The sequence below is a fragment of the Copidosoma floridanum genome, unplaced genomic scaffold (genome assembly GCF_036245765.1).
Source record: "Copidosoma floridanum isolate Cflo_tuat_1 unplaced genomic scaffold, Cflo_Japanese_pri ptg000021l, whole genome shotgun sequence".
Taxonomy (NCBI): domain Eukaryota; kingdom Metazoa; phylum Arthropoda; class Insecta; order Hymenoptera; family Encyrtidae; genus Copidosoma; species Copidosoma floridanum.
The window spans coordinates 31,287,329-31,300,462 of record NW_028321898.1 but is presented as its reverse complement, the minus strand read 5'-3'; the positions used below and the strand labels follow the sequence as shown (position 1 = coordinate 31,300,462).

The 13,134-nt window shown below is 40.1% G+C and overlaps 4 protein-coding genes across 8 annotated transcripts; 3 read left to right on the top strand and 1 right to left on the bottom strand.

Moving 5' to 3' along the window:
* Nucleotides 1-428: 428 nt before the first annotated feature.
* On the top strand, nt 429-4,217 carry E(z) (histone-lysine N-methyltransferase E(z)). Of its 5 annotated transcripts, none has more exons than XM_014364290.2 (10): nt 429-716; nt 953-1,512; nt 1,584-1,800; nt 2,067-2,090; nt 2,287-2,387; nt 2,467-2,635; nt 2,769-3,413; nt 3,491-3,673; nt 3,771-3,936; nt 4,024-4,217. In XM_014364290.2, the coding sequence occupies exons 1-10, from the start codon at nt 584-586 to the stop codon at nt 4,082-4,084; spliced, it is 2,259 nt and encodes a 752-aa protein (XP_014219776.2). In that variant the 5' UTR covers nt 429-583; the 3' UTR covers nt 4,085-4,217. The 5 variants fall into 5 exon arrangements, with proteins under 5 accessions (XP_014219776.2, XP_014219775.2, XP_014219773.2 ...); XM_014364289.2 differs by having other exon boundaries at nt 2,757-3,413; XM_014364287.2 differs by having other exon boundaries at nt 430-716; nt 2,730-3,413.
* A 657-nt stretch (nt 4,218-4,874) lies between these two features.
* Nucleotides 4,875-5,870, top strand: LOC149374278 (uncharacterized). Its single transcript, XM_089594864.1, has 3 exons — nt 4,875-5,573; nt 5,642-5,710; nt 5,772-5,870. The coding sequence occupies exons 1-3, from the start codon at nt 4,875-4,877 to the stop codon at nt 5,868-5,870; spliced, it is 867 nt and encodes a 288-aa protein (XP_089450990.1).
* Nucleotides 5,871-6,845: 975 nt separating this feature from the next.
* Nucleotides 6,846-7,624, top strand: LOC149374277 (uncharacterized). The gene is made up of 3 exons (XM_089594863.1): nt 6,846-7,118; nt 7,317-7,385; nt 7,452-7,624. Exons 1-3 carry the CDS (start codon nt 6,846-6,848, stop codon nt 7,605-7,607), a joined length of 498 nt encoding a protein of 165 aa, XP_089450989.1. The 3' UTR covers nt 7,608-7,624.
* Nucleotides 7,625-8,500: 876 nt separating this feature from the next.
* LOC106647792 (alpha-tocopherol transfer protein-like) lies at nt 8,501-12,634 on the bottom strand. Its single transcript, XM_014364327.2, has 7 exons — nt 12,318-12,634; nt 9,767-9,926; nt 9,522-9,681; nt 9,250-9,430; nt 8,979-9,164; nt 8,786-8,891; nt 8,501-8,684 (listed from the first exon to the last, which is right to left on the bottom strand). The coding sequence occupies exons 2-7, from the start codon at nt 9,903-9,905 to the stop codon at nt 8,524-8,526; spliced, it is 933 nt and encodes a 310-aa protein (XP_014219813.2). The 5' UTR covers nt 9,906-9,926; nt 12,318-12,634; the 3' UTR covers nt 8,501-8,523.
* Nucleotides 12,635-13,134: the final 500 nt, after the last annotated feature.

Here is a 13,134-nt window from a genome sequence, read left to right as displayed (position 1 = left end):
CGTAAAGCTCATTTTTGCTGCCTGAGATCGACACATCATTTATATTACTGGAAACTTTGCCCGAGACAATATTTCTGATAAAAAAATTCTTTTATTTCAAGGAGAAAGGATCCCCCTTTGAAATATTGTAAAATTCAAGTCATCTCCACTGAAAGCTAATATACATTCAATCTTAAGATTAGTAAGTAAACATCACCCTATCTAAAGTAAATATATACTTATTACGAGGCACCATGACAAGTTAGAGAATAAATTTTTCTTGAAATATAAGTCATTTAAAAAAAAAACACAATTTGTAGTTTTAAAATTACCGACATTGTGATTTTCGTAATTTCACTTACCGTCCGCCAGTAACGCTCAAACCCTACCTTATCTTTCACAGGGGGCACTGACGATCGGATCAATCAGCTGCTGTCTGCTGTTGCTTTTCGTATACTTCGTTTCTTGATGACAGATTTTATTAAACGCGGGACGACGATGAAGGCGTCTCTGTAGATCGCATATATTACTTTTGTGCTTGTGTCCAGCAGTTTCGGTACTCCTGTTGTCGCCACTTCCTGGTGGAATAACATCGTCGCCCAGGATGAAGGCGAAACTAAGCGCTGAATGGCGAAAGCGCGTCAAGTCCGAGTACATGAGGTTGAGGCAGATCAAACGCTACAAGCGTGCCGATGAGGTCAAGATTGCATGGAATCAGAATCGTAAGGTTATGACAGGTCGGTTGTTTTACTTGTTTTTGTTATTTTTTCGATCATAATAAGTAACACCTTCGATAACGTTTCGGCGCAAAAAAATTTGTTGTGTACTCTTTTTGATACCTTTTTTTTGTCAAACTTCGAAGAGTTTATGGGTCGCAAAGAAAAAGTACTCGTACATTAGCATTGAATGTGATCACAAATGTCTTCACTCTTATTTATTCAATATGAATATTTAAATAAATTCCTTTCGACAGAACTGTTAGACGAGGAACACAAAAGGTGGACAGACTGCAAAGTGATGTGGTTAGCGATGCAGGATGTTACAGCACACGCATCGTGCATGAAAAAGGCAGAGATAACGAGCTCCGATGGTGAAATTCAAAGTTGTGCCATTAAAATCATCAGCGCAGTCACACCCATTCCTACCATGTACACCTGGGCACCGATTCAACAGAACTTCATGGTTGAAGACGAAACCGTGTTGCACAATATTCCCTACATGGGTGATGAGATTCTTGATCAGGATGGCACGTTCATCGAGGAGTTGATTAAAAACTACGATGGGAAAGTGCACGGTGATCGTGAATCTGGATTTATGGATGATTCTATATTCGTTGATTTAGTGAATGCCTTGTCGGCTTATGAAAAGGATGATAAAGAGAAAGAAGCTCCCAAAAAATTAAAGGATTCGAAAGATAAAGAGAAGGATGGTGAAAAAATTGAAGAAGACGATAAGAAAAATATTAAGACTGATAGTAAGGAGGATGAGACCAAAGTCGATGCAACGCCCTTCCCTTCAATGCAAATATTCACGGTAATTCACTTTTTTTAACTGGTTTCTAAAAATTTTCGTTTACATTCAACTTATTTCTGTATTTTTTACAGGCCATATCCAACATGTTTCCTGACAAAGGTACTGCCGAAGAATTGAAGGACAAATACATTGAACTGACAGAGAGATCGGATCCCAATGCACTGCCCCCAGAATGCACACCAAACATTGATGGTCCCAATGCCAAAAATGTTCCAAGAGAGCAAACGATGCACTCGTTTCACACCCTGTTTTGCCGTAGGTGTTTCAAGTACGACTGTTTTCTTCATCGTAAGTAAATTCTTGTCTACAAATATATAATAAAGTAGGAAATTAACATGTTAATTATGTACAAACCTTTAATATACTATTATTATTGTAATACCAAGTACGTTGAAACCTTGGTGTATGATTACGCTATTGATGGAGTTATTCTAGAAAACAAAGTGGCATATTTATTTATTCATAATCAATATGTCTTAACTTAATGCTTACAAGGAATTCTGTGAAAATTTTCATTAACAGCATTAATTACTCTACTTTCTTGACGGTCACAGCCGCCAGAGGAACTTCACCGCAAGGTAACAAATAAACGATTGTTGGAAGCTTCATATTTATATGTTTAGCATCAAGACATCTCAACCAGGACTCTCATCTTTTGAATCATTCATTTATAAGCTCATCGCTGTGTCTTCTTACTGGCTCTGTCGTAAACTTTAGGCATGACATTAAAACTCAGGTAGTGGACAGTTTTTAATCACTTTTTTTCAAACACAGGTTTGCAAGCTCTCCATCCCGTGCCGAATTTGAACAAACGCAAAGGACCCGATCTCAAACCGTTTGCCGAAGCTTGTGGTGCTGATTGTTTCATGCATTTGGTAAGTCACTAGACTCTTTTTTAAACATTGAAATAACATGTAAATAGGAAAATTATAATAAATGTAATCTACGTTACAGGAGGGCATGAAAGAGAAACTAGCAGCACAGGCAGCCGACATGAAGGAGGAAGATGAAGAAAAACGGCCAAGAAAGATGCGCAAGCAGACAAGCGTTGATTCAGGCAACGAGGCGAGCAGCGAAGACAGCAATGACAGTAACAAATTCAGTCTAGGAGGTGGATGTCAAGGTATGCTATTAATATCAATCAAGTAGTACGAAGGTTTTGATTTGAGCACATTAACATGTAACATTATACAAAAATCAAATAAATCTATCATTAGACTTTAAACAAAACGTCAATAACAAAGACGCTAAAGCAGATGAAGAAACGCAAATGCAAGACCAGCTGCAACCTGACCAACAGCTCACCCCGTTCTCTCTGCTGAGCAGCAATGATAAGGATCGCATCAAATTTGAAACCGAGCCTCCCTGGACAGGCTCCGAGCAAAGCTTGTTTCGCGCACTGCAAAAGGTCTTTCCTGGCAATCCATGTGCCCTTGCCCAGATAATGCTTACCAAGAGCTGCCGCAAGGTCTACGAGTTTTCTCTTAAAGAAGCTAGTGACATACCTGAGATCGAGAACCTCAAGGACTTTACTCCACCCAGGAAGAAGAAGAAGAAACACAGGCTCTGGTCGATGCATTGTCGCAAGATTCAACTCAAAAAAGATTCAGGTGCCAATCACGTGCACAACTTTACGCCATGCGATCACCCAAATCGGCCCTGCGACAACTCTTGTCCTTGCATTCAGGCACAAAACTTTTGCGAAAAGTTCTGCCAGTGCAGCAGCGAGTGTCAAAATCGCTTCCCCGGCTGCCGTTGCAAAGCACAATGCAACACAAAACAGTGCCCCTGCTACCTCGCGGTGCGCGAGTGCGATCCCGACTTGTGTCAGACCTGCGGAGCGGATCAGTATCACATACAAAAGATTTCGTGTAAAAATGTCAGCGTTCAACGTGGACTTCGTAAGTACCTGTTCGATATACGTCTGAGCTATCATTTTTTTCCATATACCTGATTTTTTATGTTATTATTTCCTCAGACAAGCACTTGCTCATGGCACCATCTGACGTGGCTGGCTGGGGTATTTTCTTAAAAGAGTCTGCCATAAAAAATGAATTCATATCCGAATATTGCGGCGAAATCATCAGTCAAGATGAAGCCGATAGAAGAGGAAAAGTTTATGACAAATACATGTGCAGTTTTCTGTTTAATCTTAACAACGGTGAGTAATAATTGCTTTTTGAGGTCATGCTTTTATTTTTTATGTTTATTTTTTTTTTTTTTATATATATACACTTTTAACATTAACATCATTGTAGACTTTGTCGTTGACGCCACGAGGAAAGGTAATAAGATTAGATTCGCCAATCACTCGATAAATCCAAATTGTTATGCCAAAGTGATGATGGTTAATGGTGACCATAGGATTGGAATTTTCGCTAAACGAGCAATACAGCCAGGCGAGGAATTGTTCTTTGATTATCGGTATGATTTATAAATATATTATTTATTTCCAACAATTTGATGCATCCGCAGAAAACATGTCACTTTGTGCTTTACGTATTTTTACAGATATGGGCCAACGGAGCAACTAAAGTTTGTGGGCATCGAACGAGAAATGGAATTTTTGTGATAAACTTCTTAGAAGTAAAAGATCTCGGTTATTTCATTTGATGATTTTTTTAACAATTATGTTTTAATATAATTATTAACGATGATCATTGACATTGTACATTATCGTGCGATCAAATGTTTTGTACGTATTATTTGCGTTTGAATAAATCTTTTTTATTCAAACACATGAAACTGTCTCACCCCTATTTTATTAAACTTGAAACCCAATGAAGCGTCAAATAATGCAACTCACTTTTTTCGTGCAAGAGCCATCATCGGTGTCGCGACGTCCTGTGATGCCCTTCTCTAATTGATTAATGAAGCATCCATTCGTTGCAAAATTTTTAATTTAATTAACGATGAACTATTTCGACTGGATGGATCATTTTTCTCCAAACCTCCATAAATAATTTACTTTAAAGTGATGAATGGAGTTTTTAATAACATTTGCAAGAAAAATTGCTGTCACTTGTTAGTTGTTTTCAGCTTGTTGAATGAGCATTTTATGGAAAACTCAAAGAAATATGAAGTCACGCATGAACGCCAATTTTTTTTCCAAACTCGTTTATTATTATTTCAAAGTGGCGGGACTAGCTCCCATACACTATTGTATCAGAATAAACAAAAACAACAAAACACGAAAATTCGTATTCCAACACTCCCGAAGTGGCCTGATGTACAACATTCTGTTGATTTTAATAATACTGCCTCTAAATTATTATACCTTCGAAGCGACCTTCAACGAGAACGAGTCGTGGTCCCGAAATTTGTTTGAAAGAATCCTGGATACCATCCAAATAACGTTCACCATGATCAGTTCAACCACAGTTTTAATAGTGATTTCCTTGCAACGAAACGAAATAATCGTCATAGCACACAAAATAGTGGATTTCATGAAAGTAATAAAAAGTGTGAATTACAGAATTTACCAAGAGGACGAATCTATAACTCGGCAAATCGCGGCAGTGTGTCTCGTGAACGTAACTTTCTGGTCGACCCTGATTCTCATCCTCGTTCCAAAAGTAGACAATACCCTTTTGATCTACTACGCCACGAAGCACCTCTACGATGCCGTAGTCAATTGCACGATAGTACAGTACAGCGTCATCTTGATAATGATGCGAAAATTCCTCCGAATAATGAACGGCAATCTCGCGCACCTGTCGCAGACGTCCCTCTACGCGGAAGAGATTCACTTCACGTCGAGCAGCATCAGCGCGAGCGAGGTGCAGCTGAAACTGAACAAACTCGGGCCCCTGACGCACTTGCACGGGATATTTTACGAACTGTTGGAGGATTTGGCGAGCTTTTACTCCGTGGCACTGTTGTTTTGCGTGACAAATTTGTTCCTCACGATCGTCACGTTCGGGTACTTCAGCGGGGTCAACATGATCCACGGAAAATTCGCCACGCCAACCAACGAACACATCTACAACCACATGCAACTGCCCTATTGTGCCATGTTATTGATAATACTGGCCAAATCGACCACCGGTTTAATTGACGAGGTAAACTAAATTAATCATAAAAACCATTTTAAAAGAATGAGAAATAGTGCTTGTTTTCGTTGTTCAAGAACAAACGTACCGGCAAAATTATAAACAAGTGGCTACTCAATTCGGAAAACCCAGACATCGCAAGCAAGGTGAGCGATTGTTCGAAAAAATATCAAAAGATGCAACTATCCGGTTGTTTTTGTATTTTAGCTGAATAAATTTTCGATGTATCTACTGCATCACGACGTGCAGTTCAATGTATTTGAATTATTTCCAATCGACAACTCCTTACTGATGTCGGTGCGTTGAAACGTCAACAAAAAAAATCTATTAATGTTATGCGTGATCGTCGACTGGTTTTTATAGATTGCGGGATCGATAACGACGTATTTGGTGATATTGTTACAATTTCACGAATCAAATTGACGGATTGGTTTTGGTAAATCTTCATCGACACCGCAAGTAAGGATAAAAAATTTTTTAATTTTCCAACACAATCGTGTAGATTTTATGAATATTTTACTCTCGTGTGTCCTAATTAGATAATCACTTGAGAAAGGAAGTCATTTACTTGAATGCCGTTATTTTTCAAACCCATTAGATTAATTGTTGCAAAGTACATTAAGTTCACCCAAAGAGACATTGACCATTCGCGGTTAAATTATTTCCAACGAAACTTTTGAAGTATCAAATACCACTGGCAATACGTACTAAAAAGTGAATTTTTCGAACCCAAAGAATAATTATACTAGTATGATTTTTAAAAAAACACCTTGTACCGAGGGGTTGTTTTTCAAATTGGTACACTACTTTTTTAAATTGGTTGGACTCGCAACTTTTCACTGTCACAAAAACTCAAGCAACGATCGGCAACAAAGTGTTTCACTGTCCCATTCGAGATTCGGTTCCTTTTACAATTTACTTCTCGTTTTTGTAAACACAGCAATTTATTGCTACGTCATGCGCAATACGCTCAATCACTTTAAGCCACCCGTGAGGTTTAAATTTGACCGAATCATCGATTACTTTCACACATTACTAGCCACTGTTGCAGCTTCCTTTGTATTACTAACATTTTCATGCCTTCAAAATCGCGTCTTGAAAATAGCAAACAAAATAAATAACCTTTGGGAAGTATCGAACAGCCTCGATGGAGCCAAACGTCAAAATCACAAATTATCGGCAAACGCTAAAAAAATGCTCTCGGTGCACGTGCTATCGTGGCTCACTACATTCGTAATAACCGAAATTTCGAACGTCCATCATTTATTTTACTTTGCATTGATGTATATAAACACCATAATTATTACGAGCACGTTGATACAGTACAGTTTAGTTCTACAGTTAATTAAACGAATTGTGAAAAGTATAAACGATAGCCTCGACAACGCAAAAAAATTCAAACCCGTTGAACACTCGCGCCTGCAAAATCTGTATTTATCCCTGTGTCAAGTTGCAGAGGAAGTATCAAAATTTTACTCCAGGCCCATGCTACTCTGCTTGTCGTACATATTTTTGACTTTGTTGTTTTATGCGCATTTGATCATGAAGCCCCTGGTACTGGGGAAAAATCATTTGTCGACTTTTCAAAATTTTCATTGCTCACTGCGTATGCTCATCATTGCTATTTCGTTGGTGATTTTAACAAAAAACGTCACTGCGGTTATTTGTGAAGTAAGAAAACCACCGTATTTTGTGCTTTTATCAGTTTTTTTTTTTTAATAGTAATTGTAATGTTTTTTACGAATCCGTCAGAGCGAAAGGACTGCAAAAGTACTGCACAAGTGTCTGGGAAACACAGAGGACGAGCGAATCGATTCAAAGGTAAATTATGATAATTTTAAAAATAATACTAATCAGTATGATGAATAAAAAATTTTATTTTTTCAGTTACTCTATTTTTCGAACTACTTGCTGCATCAAAACATGCGTTTTTCCGTGTTTGGACTGTTTTCACTGGATGAGTCATTGTTGATGTCTATTTTAAGCCACATAACTACGTTCTTAGTTATATTTTTACAATTTCAAGAGTACAATTCGAGGTGATGGTGAATTTTCATGAAGTAAAAAGCTATCGATTATTATTATATACTTTGGCACACCACTTTCATCGTATTGGATTAAAGAAAATGCAATCCACTTAAGCTATTCAATGAGTCACGTTGAATCGATGATCGCGTGATTAAAAAAAAAAAAAAACAACGTTTGTCGTGCGAAACATATACATAACAATCAAATTTGCTAATGGGTTATTTTAATCTCGTTTGTAACGTGCATGTTTATCGTATAAAAGTGCATTTTTTATATTAAAAAAAAAAAATTGAAATTCACGCATCGTCGTTTAATATTTTTATTTACTCACTACTTCGGTTTGCAAACAAAGGACGGAACAATGTCGAGGTGCTATTTTCCTTTTATTTACACAGACCTTGAAATTATTTCAGAAACCAGGGTGAACGTTTCAATTTATTCGCGCGTGTGGTCTGAAAAGCCATATTAATTTTTCCAACTTATGTCGTTTGGCCTTGGCAAGAAAGTAAATGTCAATTACAGCGCAGCCGGAGAAGGAAAATCATACGTTATATATGTTTATAGTTATTAAGTTGAAAATGCAATGCAAGTTGTTTCCTTTGTATTTATTTACAAATGAATATAAATTTACAATTTTTTCACACAACAAAAGTAGAGCAATTAGAGTTTAAATTTAGAAATTTTCAATTATTATTTTGGAAAAATACATTTACAAAAACACTTGTTGTTTACTGTTTTAATTGAGGTACATTTTTACGGGTACAAAATTATCTATACGTAACTATATCGATAGAAATGTAAAAAATACAATAAAATAAAAATAACTCATCTAGGATAAAACTATCCGCACATGATCGATTATTTATACAAAAATATATATATATACTGTCATCGACGCTCGGAAAAAAAACAAAAACAAAAAAACGTTGAGCTAGTCAATGTTGAGCTTCCTGAAGGAGCCCTGGAGGCCCGCGAGCTCGTCGTTGATGAGACACTTGCTGTTGGGCAACCTCTTGGACTCGTCCGTCCGGCTGATCTTCTCGTCGCGCAAGAACCAGTCCCTGTGTTTTTCGAGCTTCAAACGCCACGCCTCTACGGACAAGTGAAAAATCGTCTCGTCAAAAAAATCGATCTTTTACTATATAGTCATCACTTAGGGATGGGTACCAAAGAAAAATCGGTATTTTACGTACCGTTGAGCTCCTGGAACGAGCCGGCCTTGCCGCCGTACTCGTTCGGCAGGATGTCCCTGTTCATGAATTTGGAGAGATCCTCACCACCGCCCGTATGAACGAAAAACTACGGACCAAAAAATCAATCGACCCGATCTCTTCAGTGGTGCATATGGTGAAAAAAAAAAAAAAAAAAATTCAACTTTCCCGTTACCTTTTCGGTCAATTTTTTCTTCAACAGTGGGTAGAACAAGTTGATCACGTTGCTGACGAACGACGGGGAGTGCAGGTAGTGCACGCTGTGCAGCCTGAAGGGCATGGCGTTCTGAATGGCGAGCATGGCCTTTTTCACGATCGGCTGCGCCGGCACGCACTTGGCGAAATGTGCCGCCGTGAAACCCTTAACGGGACGGTGGAAAAAAAAAAAAAAAAAAAAAACATTGTACAAAAGGATGAACACAAGATAATATGGGCGTGCGAGTTACCTTTAAATCGATGACCATGACGTTGGACAAGTTGGGCTCCTCGAGGAGCCGGAGATCGAGGATCATCGTTATCCTCTTGGACACGGCCACCAGCGAGAACTTGTCGATGTCCGTCTCCTTGAGCCTCAGTATCGTCACCCTGTGCCCATCGTCCGTCATTTTCGGGCACACGAGGTATTCCCTGCATACGTCCCAAAATAAAGGAAAAAAAAAAAATACAATTACATCTCATCCCTCTAAAATAACGTTTATTTTGTGTATAATTGTCGTACACGTTGTCGCAGCAGTCCTGTATGTCGCGGCCCATGGGGTCCCTGTCGCTGAAGAACTCGGGCAGGGCCGTTCTCGCGCTGAAGTAAATCTCGAGCCTCGTCTTGCACCTCTCAAGGCTGTTCTTGCAGCTGAACAGAAAGTGCTCGAGCCTCTTGTCGTCTGAAAATCGTCAGGATCGGGTCGTACCGATTTTTTTTTTTTTTTTTTTCAATTCAAAGCTTGCAATCACACGAATGTATCGTACCCATGTGTTTTGGCAGGTGGGGCTGCTTGGAGAGCCACTCTCTGAGCGCGGCGATGTCGCGCTTCCTCGCCTCGGGGTCGGGGGCCATTTCCTCGTCGATCCTCCTCTGCAGCTCGACCGTCGGTGGCAACAGGGTCATTTTTCCGGCTTCGTTGGGCTCCTGCGCAAACAACAATCACGCTCAGTTTTTATCAAAGAGAGCTGGCGTGCGTGAATGTGTGGCGCAGTACTTTTTTTTCCCCGCGAGTGCTCGTTTCGCAATATAGAAACCGTGTGACGTGTGTTTGCTTCTCACGGTGGGGAAACAAAGGGTGCACACTTGCGCGATGTGCGGAGAGAAAAGAAAAAAAATATATATATATTTGAAAGGATATCCCGCGTGGTGTGCACGAGATGGAGTTTGTCCGAGTGGCTTTGGAAAAGACGCGCTAATTGGCATTGGCGAGGATCCATGGTGTGCGCGCCAATATAAGCAGGTATACAGAGACGCAGCAGTGGGGTCTCCAAGGATTTCCAGAATCTAGAAGCTCGCACCTTTTGCGACTCTCTTGCTGTACGTTTACGCGGCACTTGCTCTCTTGTAACTGTCCTCTCCTTTCTCGTAAATAATCGATGCTCTTGCTTCGATCATACATGTATATATACATATATTTGGTTGTTTTTGCCGATTTTTATTGCGACTTTGACTGTATCTCAATATGCACTGTGGGATCTTCGTTTTTTAATCAGAAGCTTGTGAGTATATTTATCTGCCGATGACACGAGTGTGCGTTTAAAAAAATTAACTGTATTTTGTTTTTGATGGAAGAGATTTTGTTTATGCAGTGTTTTATACTTACGTAGTTAAATTTAAAAATTGAAAAAATTTACGTGAATAAATATATGTAAGTACACCCATGATGTTCAACCAGAGGCAACTTTGGCAGTACAAACAAAAAGTGCCGAAAAAAGAGAGGCGCGCCTACGATGCATCGAGAGCATAGAAAGCTTGTGTGCAGCGGGGCTCGTGATTCGAATGTAAAAATCGCACTCGCACATGTATATAAATATACACACTTGATGGAGAAGCAAATAAATTCACGCGTGTGATTGGAAAGCACACCTTTTCCACCTCAACTTTCGACCTTAACTTTTCTTCCACGCGCTTTTGATTTCGAGCTATAAATAAGTTTTTTTTTTTTTTTTTTAATTATTTCTCGAACTGTGACTCGATCAAATCCCCGCTGATTAATCAACCCGTGCGCTTCGATTCTCCACGGCAGGTGAATAAAAGCTTGTTTTTCTTATTATTGTTTTTTTTTTTTTTTTTTTTTTTTTTCGCTCGAGACAAAAGTGAAATTAACAAAGCACACGATCGCTCCCCAGAGTACATATAGATCCACGCAAATATTTGCTTCCTCTCATCGATACACGCGCGTCTTATTGTCCTCCGCGAGCGAGGACTTGCCGCAAAATCCTCGCCTACCCCCCCGATTAAACGCAAATTCCGACGTACTCGGACAAAGTTATATACGCAATGTATACGCAGAAAACAATATTTTCGATCCCCTCGATCGACGCCTTAGTCGGCAAAACAATTCAACTCCGCGTATATGGCACTTTTGTACTTGTCAGCGGTTTACAGCCACTTGATCCGAGGTTTTTAACCGCGTCGACGTTTTGGCGAAGTCACTCCGATGAGGTACAGTTATATATAATCCAACACCGTCCGACCTTCGGTGGGTGCCATTTCATCCGTGTATAATATTTGCCTCCACGATGACACTCCACTATAAGGAAGTGCCTCTACGAAGATAAGCTTAACTGAAAGCTCACGCGTTGTACTCGCGAGAGGGAAAAAAATACAACCCGAGCCGGGACTGGCGGAGGACGATTTTTATTGGAAAAAAACGGGAATTCTCCTTCTTTTTTTTTTTTTTTTTTTTTTTGCAATAAAACAATTTGTTTACAAATGAGCGTATGTTGCGTAAATCGCAGGCGGATGTGCAAGTATAGTTTGCGCGAGTACCTATACCGCACACGTGCGTATTATTATGTGGTCATGAATATATGCATCAGGTTCTACAATTTTGCTATAAAGTTTCAAACGCAACGCACATGAGACGGAGATTTCTGTGTCGGAGTACAAAGATTTCTTCTCTCCTCTCGATCTCCATTGATATTACGAGTACACATAATTAGCTGGGGAATACACGGTGTATGGGAGGTGGTTTTCTCACGCGCGTCTAACAACACGTAAATTGTGAAATGCTCCTTGAACGCCATCATATTGTCCCACGTGAGGTATTGCTCTTTTGTGGGATATTGTAACAAATTTTGGTTCGAACTCGTGATATACTGGTTTTTACCCGTTTCTTATTGGATTAATCGGCAAACGAGGTGGATATATTTTTTTTCTAAAACAATCAATTCTACCGAAATGTTGCAAATAACGTGAAACAACGTATTTGAGGGTAAACGTATAAAGGTACTTTCACAAGTGCAACCATACTCCCACATGGATCGAGACGCACAGTGAAATATACTTACGTACGAAAATATAAACTCTTACCTCTCTCAGTTCAGAAAGGGTCCTCCCTCGTCGAGTTTCCGCCTCTTCGAGTATCCCGTAACTAATATTTCCTCCACACCAAATCAAAGTTCGAAAGAATGAAAAAAATGGAAAATCGGCAAAAGATCGGCAAGTACAAGCAGAGCGCGAACAAAAGACCCGATCGGCCGAACGCGCGGGGAACAAGTCCTCCTTGAGGAGGAGTTCTCGCGCTCGAACCAGATTATATTTGCACCTCGGCGGCTCTACTGAAGGCGAAAGAGAACGAGGGACAGATAATATAGGCGTGCGATCGAATCGCGAGCTCCACAACCGATCGCGAGCGCGGCATATCTGCTGCCAGCTCCAAAACTCTCTCTCCCTCTGGTCCCATTCGACCCCCCTCCTTTCGCCGTGTTTCCTCCCACTTGACCAGCCCGACGACACGGTGCGTAGGTATACGCACGCACTTACGCGTAATCGATCTTTTTCTTTTCGTAATGCACGAAGATACGAAATAAAAGAGGGTGTCGCATTCGGCGCTTCCTCCTCGCGTATGGTGCGCCGATTTATTCGAGCTCCCCGGGTGGAATCGTTAACGAAGTGAGCTTACCCAATTTTCGGAGATTTATTTATCCATACGCTTGCACGCCCAATGATAATTGGAAATCGATGAAACAGCCGGGAAAATCGGAATGCACACGAGAGCGCCCGTTAGTTTCACTCACGCGTGTGTGTGTGTACAGGAGATCGTTTGTGCATTGGGCACGGCAGGTAGGCGAGCGCGAAATTTCGTAATCGCGGGGAACGGGTTCAGCGAACGAGCGCTCGGACCATT

Bases quoted from the DNA above. Each gene is read 5' to 3' on its own strand.
- LOC149374277 (XM_089594863.1), top strand. From the start codon at position 6,846: ATGTATATAAACACCATAATTATTACGAGCACGTTGATACAGTACAGT. The intron at 7,119-7,316 runs GTACTGGGGAAA...CGAATCCGTCAG, and splicing joins ATTTGATCATGAAGCCCCTG to AGCGAAAGGACTGCAAAAGT. The intron at 7,386-7,451 runs GTAAATTATGAT...TTATTTTTTCAG, and splicing joins ACGAGCGAATCGATTCAAAG to TTACTCTATTTTTCGAACTA.
- LOC106647792 (XM_014364327.2), bottom strand. From the start codon at position 9,905: ATGACCCTGTTGCCACCGACGGTCGAGCTGCAGAGGAGGATCGACGAG. The intron at 9,431-9,521 runs GTACGACAATTA...GGACGTATGCAG, and splicing joins CAGGACTGCTGCGACAACGT to GGAATACCTCGTGTGCCCGA. The intron at 8,685-8,785 runs GTACGTAAAATA...ACTTGTCCGTAG, and splicing joins CTCGTTCCAGGAGCTCAACG to AGGCGTGGCGTTTGAAGCTC.
- LOC149374278 (XM_089594864.1), top strand. From the start codon at position 4,875: ATGATCAGTTCAACCACAGTTTTAATAGTGATTTCCTTGCAACGAAAC. The intron at 5,574-5,641 runs GTAAACTAAATT...TCGTTGTTCAAG, and splicing joins CCACCGGTTTAATTGACGAG to AACAAACGTACCGGCAAAAT. The intron at 5,711-5,771 runs GTGAGCGATTGT...TTTGTATTTTAG, and splicing joins ACCCAGACATCGCAAGCAAG to CTGAATAAATTTTCGATGTA.